This window comes from Daphnia pulex, chromosome 5 (assembly GCF_021134715.1).
Source record: "Daphnia pulex isolate KAP4 chromosome 5, ASM2113471v1".
Taxonomy (NCBI): domain Eukaryota; kingdom Metazoa; phylum Arthropoda; class Branchiopoda; order Diplostraca; family Daphniidae; genus Daphnia; species Daphnia pulex.
Genome location: NC_060021.1, coordinates 10621891 through 10641539, shown reverse-complemented (window position 1 = coordinate 10641539; position 19649 = coordinate 10621891). Strand labels below are relative to the sequence as shown.

At 44.6% G+C, this 19649-nt stretch overlaps 1 protein-coding gene across 1 annotated transcript; it reads right to left on the bottom strand.

Annotated features, from left to right (window-relative positions):
• Positions 1 to 2592: 2592 nt before the first annotated feature.
• Positions 2593 to 15651, bottom strand: LOC124194593 (cardioacceleratory peptide receptor-like). The gene is made up of 9 exons (XM_046588843.1): positions 15158 to 15651; positions 9721 to 10132; positions 7734 to 7869; positions 7544 to 7647; positions 7122 to 7215; positions 6759 to 7055; positions 5761 to 5895; positions 4546 to 4726; positions 2593 to 3870 (listed from the first exon to the last, which is right to left on the bottom strand). The coding sequence occupies exons 2-9, from the start codon at positions 9919 to 9921 to the stop codon at positions 3345 to 3347; spliced, it is 1674 nt and encodes a 557-aa protein (XP_046444799.1). The 5' UTR covers positions 9922 to 10132; positions 15158 to 15651; the 3' UTR covers positions 2593 to 3344.
• Positions 15652 to 19649: the final 3998 nt, after the last annotated feature.

Sequence of the window (19649 nt, the reverse complement as noted above, 5' to 3'; positions counted from 1 at the left end):
CGTGGGCTCGAGTCCCGGTGGAGGTATCCTCCGGTATCCTCTCTACATCCGCTCAGCTACCGATTGCATCGGCTAAGTCAGTGGCAGTTATTTTTTACAGATTGGACGATGTTGCAATTTAGGAGTTGCTTAATTTTATTCGTTTTGATTCAGAATGATTGAATTCCCCCCGCCCTTCAGTTAAATTGCCAGTCAATCTCATTGTCTCCTTGCCGTTCTCCTTTTGCCAGGTAATTTTCTTTTTGCTAAAGGGATGACCCAACAAAAGCTAATTATATCTAAAAATTCAAAGCGGCCCTATTTCTCCGTCACAGAATCAGAGAAGAGGGGGTTAGTTAGAACTAACACCGTCACCCTTCATATACTTTGCCTAGCTCAAACAAAGATGAGTGAAATACACACATTGCCTGCTTGTTATTTATAAGTTAGTTGGCCGATTCCCGTTTTTATTATTTCATGAACATATTCCTCATGGTCTTAACCACAAAGTTCATTTTTACAAATATCGTTTTCACTTCAGAGCTGTCGTAAATTTGAAAAATTAAAAAATTTCCGTACTTGCTTCGCAAATTTTTCTCCCCTGTTGACATCTGGCCCGTCAATCTAATTGATGCCTTGTTAATTTTCTTCTTGCTAGACCTTTTTCGTTTTTTGATCACTTTTTTCATTTATTCATTTTCATTTGCGAAGATTTTTTTATTTGCAATTGATTTGATTGATGTTTTATTTTGATTCAGAGTGATTTAAATCCCCCCCCCCTGTTGACATCTTGCCTGTCAAACTCATTGTCGCTTTGTTGCCAGTTAATTTTCTTCTTGCTAGACAATTTTCGTTTTTTTATCACTTTTTTTCTTTTTAAGTTTTAAAGATTTTTGTATTTGCAATTTATTTGAATTGCGTGATATCTTGATTAGCCTGTTCATTTCTTGTCCGTAGTCTATTTATTACCGAATATGCGTTGCCTGCCCGTCGATTCGTCGCCTGATATACTGTCTGCCTCTCGCTTAATATTACTGTTAGAGCTATTCGTCTTTTCCCCGAAATCTTGGTCTGTTTTAGTCGCGGATGCGTTATCAACCAGTTTAACTTAAGACTGATATCTTTTGAATAGCTAGCTGTCACTCACGTTTTATAGTGTTGCACACTTATTACCTGCCCGTGAATCGGTGAATCAAATACTTTTCTTTTGTCTTTTTTTCTTATTTGTTAATTCTCAAACTGGGGGGGGGGGGGTGTCTGTCGTTCTTTTCTCGCTTTTTATTCTGTCTGCCCGTCACTCACGTTTTTCCGAGTGGCAATGAGTCAATTGCAATGTGTTTGACCGCGATTAAAATTCGTTTTCTTCTGTCTTTTATTTTTCTTATCCGTTAATTCTCGGGTTTTTATTATTACTTCTATGTAACAATATTTTCGCGATGTATTAGATATAGTAGCCATAGTATTAGACCACGACAAAGAAGATCCGCTTTTAAAACATTTATGCGATTTTTTCTCCTTGAAAACGGGCCTATTCTCCTTTTCAATTCTAAGTTCCATAAGGAAATTTAATTTAAATGCTGATTCAATCTCACAAATTTTCCTTGTGAGAGTGGCTAAAGAGAGTTTCTGCCACCCTTTATATACTTTGCCGTAGCTCAAACCATGGTGAGTGAAATTCACATACTGCCGTCCCGTTATTTATAAGTTAGTAAGCCGATTTTAGTCTTTATTTTTTTGTGAACACATTTTCCTTAGTGTTAAATATGAAGTTCATTTTTTTACAAACGTTATTTTCGCTTAACAGCTATCGTAGGTAAAAAAAACGAATTTCCGTGTTCCTTTCGCCACATTTTCTACCCTAGCTAGATCCCCCCTTCAGTGACTCAGCCTCCCCTCTTGCAACTCGAGGATTTTCCCTTGAGGGTAAAGAACCCAAAACAGGTAGAAACTCTAGGAGCCAATCACCGCGTGAGCACAACTTTTTTAGCCCCGCCCAAGTGACGACTTGTATTATAGTATAGGACTAGTAACTTTATGCCCGTCCAGGGCCGGTCTTTAGTTGGGCTAGTGTAAATTAGCCCGTTATGCAAATTCCCTTGCCCGTGCTGATTCCCCTCGCCCGTGGATCCCTTGCCCGCGAGCGATCGCCTTTGTTTGAGCTTTTAGGCGGTCTTTTGTTCAAGTCGCCGAGCGAGGTCAGTCGTAGCCCCGGGCGTAGTCGACCCTTTCGCAGGTAGTCGCCCGTGGACCAATCACAGCGCGCGCTCACACGGACTTACAAACAGACAGATACACAAACAAACTCCGCCCCCTTTTCCCCCTTTCCGTTTTATAGACAAGGGATTGATCGTGCTGGGTGTGTGTGTGTGTCAAGTTTTGTGCGCGCACGCCGTGAATAGAATAGAATATAGTATAATAGATATTACGTTATTTAGGATAATAATGCCTCTGGGTGTGTTGTGTGTGTGCCAACGAATTTTTTTTCCTTCTTCTTCTGCGAGACGACAGTAAAAGATCATATGGCAGATATTTGTGTGTGTGTGTAGATTGTAGAACTGCCACAGAGAGAAAAAGGAAAAAGAACAAAAGAGAAAATGGACCGTGTCGTTTTGGGGGGGTCTTTTGTCGCTTTTTATTTTGGGTGCGGTGATGGTGGTGGTGGTCAGCGGCAACGACTAGCCACGTGAAATGATGCGGAGTAAAAAGAAAAAGAAAAGAAAAGGAACTTGGCGGATGTGTCATTACATGTCAACCATCAGCAAAGGGATTGGATATTTTTCATGGTCCTGGCGGCTGACGTTCATTAAACATAAGAGGCATATAATAATTTATACATGTTGTTATTACAATCATTGGGCAGTAGAATAGGAGTATAGTTTAGGGGTGAACAAACATTGACAATTTATAACTGCGAAATATTTTTTCTTCTTCTGTGGGGGAGTTGAGACAATTTGGGTTAATGGCCCCGCCCCTCCACTAAACCGGATGCCATCATAGACGTACGTATCCAGAATATATGTAATGATGTACATATTATTATTAGATCATATTGTGCGCGGTCGGTTAGTTGGAAGAGAGAGCGGGGGGGGGGGGTAATTTCAGTTTGAATCGTGACTTGGTTGTCAACGGCCGCATTCGTTCACGGGGATCGGGAGCGGGCGGAATCGGATCAACTTTGTTCGCTCCATTTCATATATAGAACCGAAAAAAAAGTCGCATCAGAACGTGAGTCCCGCGGTCGAATTATGAGATGAAATGATCAAAAAGGATGACAGAGAACCCTGTAAGGAGAAATGGCGCACTATATTTCCTTATTTTCAGCCAGCGGGAGGCAATGGGGTGTAGGGGGTGGGCGGATGTTTTGATTAAACCCACTGACTGTTGCGACTGGGGGCGGCCGGAATCGGCTCGTTGACGACCGGCCGAGGGACGACGGCCACGACTTCCGTGTTGGACGACGATGACGACAGCCGCCTGGTGGTGGTCGGGTTGCGCTTTTTACTTGCCGCCGTCGCCGCCGAGTCTTTGACGACGTGCGATCCACTTCCGCCGACGACTTGTGACGCGTTTGACGTGGTCGTCGTCAGCGTGTTGCTGCTGGTGGTGGCCGTTGAGCTGCTGTTGTTGTTGGCCAGCCGGTGGAAATTGCCGCCGCCGCCGCCGCCGTTACGGAACTGGTTCTGCGTCGTGTGGCGGCTGTGATTGCTGCGATGGTTGGGCCGGCCGGCGCCGGCCGTCGTGCCACCTCGAGATGTCGTCCGGTTCTGCAGCGACGGATGGTCCACCGAGTTGGAGCCGTCCGGAGCGCAGCAATTCCATTCGGGGCACAGTCCGATTGAATGGACAGCCAACTCGAGTTTGACGGCCAGCCACTCTAGTGCCGGGATCTTTCTAGGATCAACAACAGGGCGAGGCGGGAGTGAAAAAGAAAATGCGGAAGAGAGAGAGAGGAGAGAGAGAGACAGAGAGAAAGAAAAATGGAGACAGAAAAAAACGAAATGAAGTTGCGCAATATTTTGTAGACGGCCGGCAGTTGCATAACACTGTTTTTTTTTTTTATAAACTGTGTGCCACTTTTGAAATCAATTAAATGAAATATTGATGTCCCCTTCTTATTCCAAATTCCATTATGCGGATGGAGGGCGTTCGGCTATACTCTTCAGGGTCTCGTTTTTAAAAATGGGAGATTCGTCGAAATCGACAATCAATATTCAAGACTTTTGATCCGTTGGAATAAAACATTTTTCCTCTAGACCACAATATCGATGCCCGGCAGCATCACCCTCGGCCGCCGCTTTTAGTCTCGTTTTATCGATTCGTCCGGCAGTTGGCAGAGCGGGAACGATTTGTATAATTTATGCGCCGATTTAGTACATCGTCATCACGACGCTTGTCACGAGCCAAGATCAAAGGCCATTTATTCATCCCCTACATCATCCCCTGGTGCCAACATTTCCCTACCCAACTTTTATTTGAATTTGAATTTTCATTTTTCTTTTCGGTGGTGGGGAAATACCATAAGATTTTAAACGGTTTGAAGGGCGGAAAAGTGCGCAAGTGTTTTACCTGAGATTGCGGCAGAGGTGCGTGGAGAATAGGCAGTAGATGAGCGGATTGGCGGCCGAATTGAGTGGCGCCAAACTTTGAATGAAAGTCGCCACGGCGATCATCGTCTTGGATTTGGGGATGTGCCCGTAGACTTGAAGCAGGTCGAAGACGATGTACGGAGCCCAGCACAAGATAAACACTATAAAACAGAACAAGGGAAGAAATTTCGCGTGAGATGATGTGCCGGAGCGGAAGCGGAAGAAAAAAAAAAGGATTTGAACAAATCATAACATTGATGAAATCCTGTTTGTTTTGTTTTTCTCTCTCTCTCACGGAGGGGGGAAATGATGTGAATTTCTCTGTTTTCTTTTTTCTGGTTGTTGTCCTAGTCGTTTCCCTTAGGCCCTCGTAAACAAACAAACGAGCAGATGTTGGCATTTTTATGGATCCTGACAGCTGAAATAGCTCCCGAAAGACGACGAAGAAGAAGAAGAGCTTGCTGTATCTATCTTCTATACTTTGCGATTGCTGAAATGGCCCATATCTTGACAATCTTCTATGTGTATCGTAACAATTTTGACGGAGGACAAAAAAAAAAACATTCGTTCACCATACAAAACAATCCAGAGAGAAGACGGGCGGAGGCATCTTATATGTGACATAAACTTTTCCGCCGCTTTGCTCCAGCACAGCAACAACCCTCGATGGTTGGTTATACAGCAATCCTATTTTCCCCTTTTCTTCTCTATTTCTTTTTCTAGACTTTGGGTTTTTTTTCTTTATTATTTTTCTGCGTTATGATTAAAGCCAAAAGATGGTTTCCATCATCCCAATTGTTTTCTTACGATTTGAGCCCTTTTGTCATATTTTATTTCGCCAAGTTTTTAGTTTTAGTTTTATTTTTCGGGAGTAATAATAACAGTTTGATAGTCGTGCGTCAATCTTTTGAGGAGAACAACTGGTTTGGAAATGAAATTCCGCATATGAAATGGAAGAGAGCAGAAAATAATGCGGAGCGCTCATCCGCATTGTTGAAATTGTCGGGAATTAATGAGGACAAAAAACAATTCGATGAAATATCACGAACGCTAGACGATTATTGCTTTGTACTTTTTTTTTCATAGTAACAAAACGCCGAAACTAGTTTTTTTTTTTGTTCATTTGTTTTCCGACTTTACATCATTTTCAAACGAGGAATGGCGGCAGATAAAAGTTTTTTTTTCGAGAACTTACCAAAGACGATGACAAATGTCATTTTAACTGTTTTGATTTTGGCGCGTGGGATGATGCCGCGGGAACTTGCCCTCCGGCTCTCCTGATCCTCGTCCAGCATGGCCGTCCCGGCGCTCCCGCCCGCTCGATTAATACCTAGAAAAATCAAAAGAAAAAAAACAATTCTTGGGGGTTCAAATGATGACGTCATGATAGACGAAATGGGACAGAAATGAGACCAAAGATCATCACATCATCTCGGATGGAAAATGGAGATTCTAAAAAAATGTCCATTTCTTATTAGAACCGCTTGTTATAAGTGCATTTGGCATTATTATAGGGTCCTCCATTATTTAAGGCCGTGAGGATCTCTTATGATGGGACGGCGGGTCGACCCCACTCTAGTGTCACTTTTCCAGCCATCTCCTTTCTTCTTCTGAGACTATTACTATCAAGTATGCAACTACTATATACATGTCTAGTATAAATAGAGAAGAAGCTGGCTGGTGGGAGACGAATTAGAATGGGCCACTAAGACGACCGGTTGATGGGCACTTTGACGGTTCACAGCCAACAGAAAGTTGAGAGAGACGCTGCTGGGCCCAGGGATTTTTCTCCGCCAAACAAACACATCTCTCCGCAAAAAGGGGTTTTAATAGCATCAACAGAGACGGACTTAGACAATAGAGGAGCTCTTCTTCCGGGTCCTTTTTCTCTTCACGTCTTTTTATCCACTTATGGCCGGGGAAATGTCCAAACCCAGTATACACTGGGAAAAAAGCGCTGGGCAACTCAAAAACAAAAACCCAACATTGGCTGGGCTCTTCTTTTCGCCGAGTATTTGTGAGTTTGTGACTCTCGACAACTTTAGATATATTATACCGCAGCAACCACATCGAGACGGACTTTTATGGCAGGGCCATTTCAATTGTCCAGTTAATTGCCGGTCGACAGCTCAAACAGTTTTGGGGGGTTTTCTTTTGAGTAAATCGATCGATATTCTTTTATAAAAATATTACCGGCCGTGTTGTTGTTGTTTCGATTGGCCGACGGCATGGATGACGTCAGGGCTGCCGACTGGACCCAGATGGTTCTGACGATGACAATGTAACAGGCGAAGATGAGTAGGGCGGGCAAGACGAGCAAGGAGACGGCCACCAGCGTCAGGTAGAGCTGCCACTGCCAGGGAGCTGTGAAGTCGATCCAGCACTGGACCTGGCCCTGGACCAGACCTTGCTCGTAAAGGACCAGCATGGGCGACGAGAAGATGGCGCTCAGGATCCAAGCGACCGACACCAAAATCCTGGCTCTCCTCCCTTTTGATTTTTCATTTCAAATTCTAGTCAAATTCTGATCAACCATTAAGGCAATTGCAAACTTACATCCTCTGCTGAAATTCATGGGATGGCAGATGGCGTCGTAGCGGTCGATGCTGAGCGCCACCAGGACGTACGTCGACGAATACGTGACGAGAACCTTTTGATTTTGATTTTCTCCGCCGAATAAAAACAAAAAGATGAAGAGAAAACAGACAAGACAAATAAGAATGGACGTTGGATTTCCAAATTAACATCGTCTTTTTCTTTTCATTTCTTCTTGGTCACGACGACAAAAGTTGGACTCGAACACGTTCCTCTACTTCAATTTTGTTCGACTGAGGTACATAACGAGTAAAACTTATTCCGTAGTAGACGAAAGAAGAGAGACAACGGCCAGTAAAAAAAAAAACGATAAAAAGTCTTGGCGGGACAGACGGACAAGAGGTTGCGCTACTTTTCAATCTTATAGAAACTCTGAGCCTCACCTGCGAGAAGCGGATGACTTTGCAGGCGATGTTTCCCGCGTGCCAGGCGACGGTGATCTTCCACACGATGTCCGTCAGGACGCTGATGACGCCGACGCTTAAATCTGTTTATATTAGATGGGGACCGGAATTGTAACAAATCTGCACAGCTGGATGAGATTTTAATTTTTGGGGGAAATTGTTTTTTTACCGGCGATGGCGAGGTGTTTGATGAAGTAGTTCATGCGTGACTTGCGCGCGCTGGACATGCTCAAGGCCACCAGGACGGCCATGTTGCCGACGACGATGAGGATCAGTAGAATCCACAGGAAGGCCAACTGCTCCGTCTAAATAATTGGCCGGCCCAAAATAAAAATAGAAAAGTTAACATAACATTTTGTTGCTGGTGCTGCTGCTGCCATGTCCGATATCATCTCGATTGCTCTGTGTCCGGCTGCTGCCGGACTATACCCGAACTTTTTCTCTCTTTATTTTGTTTTCCATTCTCTCGTCCAGTCTATAATCTCCGATCCCCAAGTCCGTCGAGCAAAACCCCCAAAACTTTGGTTGGGACTGACAGGAGTCGCCCATTTTTTTTCCCCAGTCAAGGATTCAAGTGGTGGTGGTCCCACGACCTTGTCGGATTGAACGAATGTCGCGAGTGCTGGCCAGCAAGTCACGAGAGAATCGAAGCTGGGCAAGGATCGAATGCGGTTAGAGGCAAACTATATGTACAAGGCAGAGGATAAGGAGATAGAGTGGGAGCAGCAGCAAATGTCGACAGCATTGCTGGGTGAGGCTATCGATCCGAAATCGATCCAGCAGCAGCACAACACAAACAAAAAAATTCCTCTCCCACTCTGGCGCTCCACTATTGGAATTCATCCGCACGAGCCCTCGAATTTTTACCGGGAATAATAAAGGAGCCGGAGGCAATATACTCATTCCTGATTCATCTCTCGAGTGTGGCTGTATTATTAAATCCGCACAATTGATTAGATCCATCCATCCGTTTCCCTCGTCAATATGATCCAGCCCGGAATTTTCAGGCTGTTTTTATTATGTAAAAGGGGGGGGGGGATGTATAACAAGTGCTGGATAGAATCTCCGGCTCCCGATTGCAGATGATGACACGAGTCCGTTTAGAAAGACAAACAAGTCGCGGGACTGTGTTGTAAACTGTCAACAAGTTTGTTGTCGTTTGAACGTAGGACGGGCGCGTAGGAGTGTGTAGGAGGATAAGATGAACTCATCAGCGCTGGCTGGCTGCTGCTTGACAGTTGTGCCGCTCTTCCGCCTCATTTCCGACCGTGATTTGACGCCCGCCAATCTCCCGTTCACGTTCGTCCGCTTGTTGACGTTGTTCTACCTCCCGGCGCCATAGGAATAACAACAACAAACAACCTCCTTTTTTCTCTCATTCTTTCTCTACAGCTATAGAAAAGCAACAAGGTAAATAACAAAAGGGAAAAACAAAAAAGGTGATGCTGTTGTGTTACACAACAGCCGGGTCCTCTTCTGCTGCTGCCAGAGGGGGGGAGGGGGGGATTTATTCGATTGAGACGGATGGGCAGATATCCAAGACCGGATACGTATACATCTCCTACCGCATTGGTCGTACACTTTCATCGGGTGGGGGGGCATCAGATGGTTAGTTGGATCGAACCGGAGCTGAATTGATGCCCAGTCTCACCGCATCTCCTATATAGTAGAAGGAGGAGATGTTTCCCCCTCCTCTAATCCGTCGGATCTCTTAAGTAGCGCCGGAAAAATAGAGCGGGCCCCGGCAATAACACCGGAAAAACCCTTTAGATTATCCAATCATTTCTGATTTGCTATCGGAGGTTTCCTAGCCGCTTTTTCGCCCAACAAGTTTATAGTGTGTACACAAAAAGGAGCTGCTGCTGGCTCCTAGCCCAATCAAGTGCGGTCCTCGGCAATGGGCCCTTGAGGATCAAACCCTTGAGGATCAAGGATATGAGTGAAGCTCTCCCATACACACAACCACCAGCAGCAGCAGCCGCTTCTCTGCGGCCTGGATTGTGTGGCCGTTTGAGATGCTCCTTCAGAAAGGTTTTCCTGTTAAGCTTGTTATTATTACGTAAGCCTCAATCAGCCGGCGGCGCCAATCAACAAGAGTTGAGATGATGAGAGTCTGCGCTATATACTGTGAATCAAAAGTTGTTGCGTGATCTTACCTGATAGAAATAAAACGTGTTGAAATCATCTTCGGTGGAATTGCTGGGGCTGGGACACAAGTTGAGTTCGCCGGCCAACTGGTCGCTGTTGAACCAAGTCCGTTCCAGGCAACTGTCGTCGTCGCCCATCTCGGACGTGACGTTTCCACCGCCGTTTTCCGTCACGTTCGTCCATGACGTCAGTGGCGGCGCACTGTCCATTTCTTTCTTTTCGTCCCCCGATCAACAGCGTTTAGAATAGATGGAAAATAGTTTTGTGCTGTCGGGCCAGCAGCAGCTAGGAGATATGGGAGGGATGTCCTCCTCTGACTGGCCGAGATCCTCGTGTATAGATTGCAGGGAGCGTGAAAGAGATTGATGACGGTGGAGAGAGACTGGAGTGGTCCCACTTAGTGTATCATCTTCTCAACATCTAAAAGGATCAAAAATACCGTCAGAAAATTGTGTGTGCAAGTATACAATAGAGAGAGAAACTCTAGAAAGGCTGGCCAATATTTGATCGCGGCTCATAGCAAAAGATCTATAGAGTGCCCTTTCCCAGAGGTTTTGCTTAACTATCGATAGACGAAAAAAAGCACAAGAGTAAAAAAGAGAGAACCTTTTTGGCGTGTTATACTTTCTGCCAAGTCCATTCGGGGGTCTTGCAAGTAAAGAAAAGTGAGAAAGAAGAAAAAAGAGTCCGTGTTTGATTGTTGGCCGCTGCTGTCGTATTGTTAGCGCAGATGTTACGTGGTGGTGGGGGGGTTGCAGCAGTCGACGGACATTTGATATAGTGATTGCATTATGTTGTATCGTGAGTAGGAAGTCAATCAGACGGGCGTATATAACAATGAAGGAAGTGACCGAAACGAAACAGCTGCAGTCCACTGTGCTCCGCATCCGATGGAGCACAGCACCAAAATAATAAAAAGACTCTCGAAAACTTGGATGAGGATATAGCTGGTCTTTGATTAGCCTCAAAAGTTTCGGGCTTGTGTTTTGTTTTTCTATGAGTCTAGGCGATAGAGAAATATAATATCGATTCGTTTGGGAGGGTGTGTCTCTCAACTTTTGACGGATAAAAGAATCAGGTCGGGGTGCTGATTGGTCGATCGATGTGCCGAAAGGCTCATCTTATTTCCCCCCTCAAGGCTGCAGACCATTAGGAGAGAGTTGAAGCAGCTCGCGTCATTATATCTATCACTGGATTTGGGGTCTATATCAGTCGGAGTTATTTTTAGCCCCCCCCCCCTGCCATGCACGAAAATGATTGATCCGCATTTGTATCGATGAACGTAATCTCAACTATTACACTTGTACGGATGACGTCAATAACTGAGCGCAACTCTAGGGCTGACCTAATTGGGGACTGGTGGTGGTGGTGGTGGTCATTTCATTAGCCTTTCTCTCCTCGTCTTGGCCGCATAGTCCGTTTCGGTCCCGCACGATTGCTTTTCATTCTATTACGTCTTACACACACATATCTATCCTATACACCCCGCACACTAGTACAGATATAGTCTAGAGTCAGCTCGATTCTTTTGTTCTCTCTCTTTTTTTAATATTCTACCCCTCGTTTTATTTTTTCATCATCAAGGAGTTGGACTGGTGGTGGTGGTGGCGGATTTCGTTCATTCCGGGCACGTCGTCGCTCCCGTGAAGAAGGCCATCGGCTTGCACGCGTGCAGCGGCCGCCCGCGACCACATTTCTCGCGTGTTTCCACCACGGCCTTTTTTTCTTCTTTTTCTTTTTCTTCTTGGCTATAGCCAAAAGATTATTATTCGTCTGCCGAAAAATATTGAAATCAAAATAAATAAATAAATAAGGCGGAGCGGCGCGTGATATTCCCTCGAGTGCAACTTGCTCCCGCTTTTTCCCGCTCTCGGTAATCAAACACTTGCGGTAGTTTACCGGCCTGTGGACTATATTTATACGACCCCCTTCCTTTCTATAGTGTTAATAATATAAAAGAGAAGGGTGGGGGGGGGGGGTTATGATGTTGACAATCAAAATCAATTGGCCGTAGTTAATAACTCGGATCCAATCAAATCATCGTGATTGAGTCAGTCGAAAACTAATCTTGGGAGAGATAGTGTGTTTTTATGTGTTTATGCCGAGTGCCGTTACGTGCATTACGTAACCAAGGCGAGTTCTTTTGTTGATTTTGGCACTCGACGAAGGAAAAAATGTAACAAACAAACCCCCCAAACAAAAAAATAAGATGTGAAGAAGGAAAAGCTAAAAGGGCTTTTTGGGGGCAACATCATTAGCCTAATGATGGAAATAGCCCTACAACATAAGGGACACAATGTCCTTTGTCGAGTTTTGATTATTTTGCTTGTAAGGTTATTAGTCTAATAGAGACTAGACGGCAGACCAGACTACCGACTCATCTCTACTTTTATCTTCTGCTGAGACTGAGGCTAAAAGAAGTTGACGGATGGATTTGCTGGAAATATCGCCGTTCCAGACTGGGCAGGGCGGCTATTATATTCCGGTTGGTGTTCCCAGTGCGGGTAAGTGTTATCTTTGGCACCTGGTCGTCTGTTGACCCTACGGCAGTCTCAACTGTCCAAGGCGGAGCGAGAAAAAACAAAACAGGAACAGGAACTGAAGGAAAATAAACTTGTTTTTCGTGTGTGTGCCGATTTGGTTGACTGTGCTGGCGAAAAAAAAAAAGAAAAGAAAAATTATGAGGAGCTCCGCTCTTGTACATGTTGTATGTGCCGCCTGGAATATAAGCCGATAGGCCACATGTCCATCCCGTTCAAATGGCGCGCGGTGTATATAAATATTACACCCAAAGGGACTCCTCTAGTCCAGACTCTTAGACACAAAATGTAGGGCAACAGACAACCAGCTCTCTCGGCTGTTGCTGGCGGGAGAAAGAGATGAATCCCGCGGGATTCGACACACAAAAGCCCATCATCAACAGCGACGGAGCGGAATATTACGGAAGCGACTGGTCAAAAAATGAAATAAAATAAAAGACGCGCAAGGATTTTCGAACGTCGCCCTCCACCACTTTGATCTAATATGTCTCTCGTTCTCCATCCATTTATGAATCCATCCATCTCTTCTCCCAACTGTTTCTCACTCACGCTCACGCTCTCACCGGCGTCTATAATCTATGTATAGATATTCCTCCAGCCATCTCTCCGTCTCAGCAGCACCTCTCTGTCGGCTTGAACTGTGTTGACGTGGAAACAGATGTTTGCCGACTTGAGCTTCTTAAATCAACTCCTCCCGCTGAACTCTTAACCGTCGGAGCAGAAATCCCGCTGGGAGTTTATAGAGGTGTGAAGGGTGGTGGTGGGGGGTGAGTCCGGCAGCAACACACACACAGAGTTTCGAAAAATGTTGCTGGACTTGGGATGGGACCTGTCATGTCAGTTTGCGCAGCTGTCCCGTCGTTTTGTTTTCGTTTTTTCCCATTTTTCTGATTTCCAGTGAGGGACATTGGTCGTGTCCTGTCGGTCGTGAAACGAACGGCCATTTCTTGAATTCCCGGACTCGATAACCTTGTTTTTCTTTCCCCCCTTTTTTCGATTGAGTCGACTGGATTTTTCTATCGGTAGTCAATGACGTTGAACATGACCGCAAAGAATGTTGTCGGGTCCTCCTCCCGCACACACATTGAAACCGCCCACATTGTTGGGGTTGAGGGAAAATGGCGAGCATTCCGCTTTTGTTTTTTTTAGAAAATCAGAGACTGTTGTCAACTTTAGTTAATTCTTCTCTATTATATTATGTTAGATGGAATGACGTCTGCGGTCCGGATGCTTTCATCATCGCATCTCTTAGTCCGTCCGGCCGTTGCTGGAAAACCGGGGGACGGGGGGGACGGGCATGTTGAGTTTTGATAATAATAATTCTTGTCTAGCTTTCCTAATGTTGTCCGGCAGCTGAAGATACGAAAACAAAACAGAGCGACTGTATACACACATACGTATCGTCCGGTTTTTCATCAGCTCGTAGTGTATGTGTGTGTGCTGGACAAGGCCAGCCAACGGCTGCACACACAATATTTCCAAATTCCCGTTTGGGGAATTCCGCATCCTCCCGCGTCCGGGTGGTTGCGGCCCCATCCGTGCAAGACTTTGGGGCAATATAGTACAGACGCCAACAGCAGCACAAGAGAGACTTGGGTTATTGGATATCCTATATAGAGAACATTATTCCACAGGCCTGATAAGATTAAAGACACTGGCGGGTGGGGGGCTGTGTGCCAATGGCCAACAAAAACGAAACGCGCAATTTTTCTTCATTTCAGTAGAGGGGCGATGGAATTTTTTCGAAATTAAAAACAAACAACTGCGCGGACGACTCTTCTATATCCAGCCATATAGTCTACCACCCAATTTCTCAATGGCAAAACTTGATGAGCCCCACAAAGAAAAACAGCCTTCACACTCGACTCTTGTCAATTGTGAACTTCCTGATTAACTTGGAACTAGGCGGAGACAGAGAGAAGAAACGATTTAAAAAATAAAAGATCAATTTAAACTGTACGATAGATCGAATCAGATCCAGTGACTGTGACGTGTCAGAGAGATACAAGACACGACAATGTTTGGACAACAGGTTGAGACGAGCGCTGGCGGCGCGAGCGCTTGAATTTTATTTTCCTTTGACGAATTGTAAAATTGCCAGCGACTTTTGATGGGAGATTGAATTGATAGACGTCAAAGATGAGGGCCAGAGACTTTCAATCGGATTGGTCCGTCAATTCCCAAAAGTGAAAAACTCTCGTAGTATGTAGGAGCGGCGGATCTTTTTCTTCTCTTTTTGTTACTTTGAGGGGGAGGTTTTTATGACACGGCCGAGGCACAATGGAATCAGACAAAAGTTTTTCTCTCTCTATCCTCTCTCGGTTATTTTATACTATCTCTTGTGTCGGGCTCTTGTTAATGGCGTGTTTTACGCTCTGAAAACAAGTTGGGAAAAAGGAGCGGGAAATTTGAACTCTTTTACGATTTTAGCCATGAAAAAAGGGGGAGAAGCTGACGCTATTAGTCGTCAGTGAAAGTGAATAACATGTTAGATAAACATCGCAAATCATTTCCTTGCAGTCCGACAGATGAGTTAGTAGTAGTTGAATTTGAATAGGAACCGCAGACTTGACACCTGGCGTAATAATACCCCACAGATTGAACCACATAGGTGTTTCTACTTTTATTCGTCCGTTATCTAGAAAATGTGTGCCTTAAACAGACCTCTGGGGGAAAAGCTGTGCCTTTGTCGTGAAGTAAATAAAATTCCACGTGAGTCACGTTACATAAGATGTGGTTCCGACGGAGTGCGACAAGTTTCAAACGGAAATAAACGCGTGACGCAAACGCATGTGGTCCACATCCGCGTTCTATCCCCCCCCCACTTTGGATTTGAGGATGGATGCCATTAAATTTCGGGACACAAATATTCACGTGAAAAGATGAAAGAGAATGAAGAACTCACCGATCGGAAATTTAATTGGAGAAACGGTTCGGTAGGAAAACTCCCGCCAGCGTGAAGAGAGCGGCTTGCGTCGAATGTTTCACCGCCGTGACCGGCATGATCATCCGCTTGATTGGCCTTTTTTTTCCCCGCGCTGGCGAAAAAAATAAAAATCTTTTGGCCAATATTTTCAAACAACGAAGAGCAAAAGATGATCTCTCGACTCCTCCTTCTTTGTTGAAATGGATGCAAATTTGTCTCGTTCAAGAGCGGCGATCAATCAGAAAACTGCTGAACGTTATATTTCCACTTTTTCTTCCTTTTCTTTTTCTAGACGACGACGATGTGAAACTCACTTGGATCAAAAATAAGAAGAAGAAGAATTTGTTTTCTTCTTTTCGGCGAGTGTTTGAAAGAGATAAAAGAAATGGACAGACAGGGAGCAGAAAGTTAAAGAGAGAGAGTTTTGAATCCGACCGGAGAGCTAAGGAGCTGAGGATCGACTGGAGACGGTGCCCGATTTTTGCCTCTACCAAACCCCCCCACCAACATCCCACCTTCAGAGTAGACTCGCACAGTACGCCACCGCTATGTTGTTACGCATGTATACTATATATATATAGAGGCAAGGCAAGGGGGGGGGTGCACATCGTATTTAGTTATAGACGTGTTAATAATAAATAAAAAGAAATTATGATAACCATCGTATCGATCCTCGACGAGATCTTCTATTCTTTTTTGATTATGCAACTGCGCATTTGTGGAAGAAGGAAAATGGTGGCCGACTAAATGGACAAGAAAAAGCAGCGCGGATGATTATTATATAGGACAGAGCAGAAGGAATAAATGTTATGTATGAAAAACCAAGAAAAGAGAAAGAAAAAGAAAACGGGATGAGGAGAAAAGCCAACAACAACACACACACACAATAAGAGAGTCGAGGCTGGCCGGTTTGATGCTGTGCGGATGCGATGTGGAGCCGGAGGGTGGGGTGTGGTTGATGGATGATCCGACGCTTCGATGGACATTGATGAATTGGCTCGGACCGGAAGGTTTTCTTTGCTCTTATTTCTGTGTGTGCTTTGCTTGTTGTACTACATGCTGGCCCTGCTTTATAGCTGTCTCAACCCATATTCTTCTTCTCTCGTGTCTTATTTTTCGTCAAACACTGATTGTCTTTTCGATATTATTTTTAGAATTGATCAATAAAATCATAAAGGCACGTTTGACACTCTTTTCCCCATGTCAAGTGTTTAAATTTAGCTGTTTCTGTGTCTAGAGAAGCCGTTTGAAGCCGTTGCCAAATGGGTGGCAATTCTTTTTTGTTTTACGCGCGCCACGTTGAGTAATTAGATAATTAGATCTGGCAAGCCAGCCTATTGTTTCTCAGTCTCTGCGAGCGAAATGATGTATGAAAGACACTTGAGAATGCCAACAATGTCGCCAGTGACTGAGAGAAAAGTTGGAGAATGTTATTTTCTTTTTCTCGAACTGTGAGAAGATTACGTCAAGTGTGGAAAAATAAATGCGTGCGCTCGTGCATTATCGGTGGTGTATAGACATAAGACATTTCTATTTTACCCTGCAGAACAATCCAGAATCCACCACGTTCCTGTTGGCTAATTCACCACGTGCTGATGGAAGACTCACAAAAGTGGGCGGCTCTTTTTTCTTCTCTTCCGGGCAACGACAAACAACTTTTTCTTCCTACGTACAATCAACCAGCAGTTCAGGTCAGTGGGAAATCTTTTCTTATTTTCTTTTGCTCGTCGGATGTAAATATAAACCCACAACTGTTGTCGAGGCAACTGCAATCTGAACGAAGAGAGAGTAGAGCTATATCCATCCATCCATCCCACACACTGGCAAAAGACAACATCTTCCCTATATATGCCAAGTCCTTTTGTGTGTGTCTGTCTGTTGTGTAGTCAACATGCAACAAATTTCGCCCTTTTGTTTCCAACTCCCGAAACTCTTGTTTGTTTTCATCTTGACGGGGTGCGAGACCGACCGAACAGTTTTGAGACAAAACGAAACTGTTTTTCTATTCCCCTAGCTGTGTGTTGTTGTTGCACAGATTCTTTTTTGGAATATTTTTAACGATGTGTGTCTCATCCTCGTACCGGATTTTTATATATTTGTTGGTGTTGAGTCTGTCGGCGTCGTGATCAAAAACAAAACAAGAAGCGCTGCTGCTGTGATGCAATAATCCCCGAGCAACAACAACCCCCTTCTTTAAGCAGCCGCCATTTTGTTTGGCGTTGATTTCAAATTTTCTTTTTTCTGGCCAGCGATTCGCTTGTTTATTGTTTCGCTTTCATCTGAGCTAATGAGCAACAATATCCCGTTCATTCGTCGGCCGTCATGTCGATCAGGTTGCGCAACTAAATAATCGTGAAAATTCGTGATTGGCCTCGAGGATGGCGCTGCATTGATGATGTGATTATTTGTTTTCTATGACATCGTCACGAAATTCTTAGGAGGTAGGGGGTGCAACACATTGCGGCAGCCGGGAGCCAGTCACGCATTTCATTTCCTCTTAAATTGTCTAATTTGATTTTTACCACTTTTAGCGGGATTTTTTGGGGGCTTTTTTATTGTTGGGAACGGATTTTTCGCAAGTGGAGAGACTGAAAGAAGAAAATTGTTTTGTTTCATTCTTTCGGGATGATGTTGTCACGCGTGTGTCACATTGTTTGGACTGCCGACGTCCTGGCCCTTTTTTCGTGTTTTATTTTCCAAACGTGGGCCACGTATTCATCATTTGCCGCTCACGCTGATGCGTGCTGTAGAGAGCTTGTTAACCTTTGGCTCATTATTTGATTGGTCGGAATTTTGAGGGTGGGGATGGCGACGTTATTGAGTCAAACACTTCTCAGAAAATGCCAATCATTGCTGCCAAGAAATTGTAATGCCTTTTTCTTTCTGAAGGTGAAATTCTTGGCATTTTTATTTATTTGTTTTCGTCCTTAACTGATTTTTCTTGTCCCGAGGTTTGCTGCCTCCATAATTTGTGGGTTCCCCTCCATTTTCTATATCCTCCCCGTGGCGTCTCGGCGGTTGACAAACAACTGACGTCATGTTTTCTTCTGGCCTTTTTTTTCCATTTTCCCATTTTCTTTCTGCCTCGTTTTCCAACCGATTTTGAGAGATTGACGGCCTGTCACGGGACCTCCTCGCTTGGGCACAGTTGGCGATGAAACCTCGTCGTCGCAGGCCGTTTGAAACTGCCGAGCCTTTTATTCTTCTTCTTCTCTGCGTGTACATTTCGTCCCTCCGTGCACGGGCAAACGACTTTTCGGGGGCTCTCGCTCGCTGGGGCTCCCGGCTCCGGCGCTAATGGACCTCGTCGGGACCTAGGAGACACAACATTTGACCTACTGTGCGCGCCTGCCCTAAAAGAATCTTTTTTTCCTTTTTAAAAAGAAGAGAATTCTTTTGATCAAATTGTACGTGCGTTAGGTGTAGCCTTTTTTACACTCTCTCTCCTTTGGTTTGTCGTCTGGTTTTTGTTTGAGTTTTCGATAAATCAGAGAACAATCGCTCGAGACGAGTTTGTGAGGTCGGCGACGTCATTGATGCATGAAAATTGGCCCAGTCTGGCTTCTGCCATGTAGAGTCGCCCAGCAGTCATAGGGGAGAGCCAGCCAGTCAGCCAGCAGCCGACGAAACCATAACTAAAGCAATAGCAGCATCTACTAGATAACATCTCGTCTGCCCTATACCATCAGTCTGATTAAAACCTGATTAAAGTGCTAGAGCTGTCTGTCTTGTCTGCCTCTCTGCCGTCCAATAACGGTCCATCGTTGTGTGGCAAAGCGATCCGATCTTATCGAAACTTTTCTGCAATTTTCTATCAAGTTGCAGTCGAGAGAGGAGGAAAGCTAAAGAAAATTGATACAAATGTATTAGCCGGGGAACGAGAAGGTCCTTACAACCGCAGGCGAAGATATTGATATTGGCAATCTATTGAGGAGAAGAAGACGAAGAAGAAGATATCCATCTTGTTAGGCCACTATACAAAACGAGTGTGTCTACTATAGGACATGCCGAGAAAACTGTAACTTCTACAGATTTATTTCGACAAATATTTTTTCGAAACCTCCCCACGTCAGATTGTATAGGGACTCTGGGACCCGAGAAGAAGTAGAAGCTATACTTACACAGGGCTGGCATTTAAGCTCGTCCTCGTTCCCCCATTCGCCATTGAGAGAGACCGAGTGAGTCTACTACTACGGGACTGTTATAGATATTTATACGGGATAGACGCTGGGACAAACTCACGGCCCGTTCACGTGCCATTCATCACCAGGCCAACTCCCGTGATGAATAATAGATTGTTACATCCTGGGAAAAGAGAAGAGAGAAAATGATCGATAGACTCCCAGTCTATTTCTATTGTGTACGTATAGATTTGAGCGGCACACAACTGTAGACATAACAAACAATGTAATAATCTGTTATTGTATCACGCGGAGCGAATTCTTAAAAAGGCCCTTAAATTATTAGTATA

Bases quoted from the DNA above. Each gene is read 5' to 3' on its own strand.
- LOC124194593 (XM_046588843.1), bottom strand. From the start codon at position 9,921: ATGGACAGTGCGCCGCCACTGACGTCATGGACGAACGTGACGGAAAAC. The intron at 7,216-7,543 runs GTGAGGCTCAGA...CAAAATCAAAAG, and splicing joins AAGTCATCCGCTTCTCGCAG to GTTCTCGTCACGTATTCGTC. The intron at 5,896-6,758 runs GTAATATTTTTA...TGATTTTTCTAG, and splicing joins AAACAACAACAACACGGCCG to GTATTAATCGAGCGGGCGGG.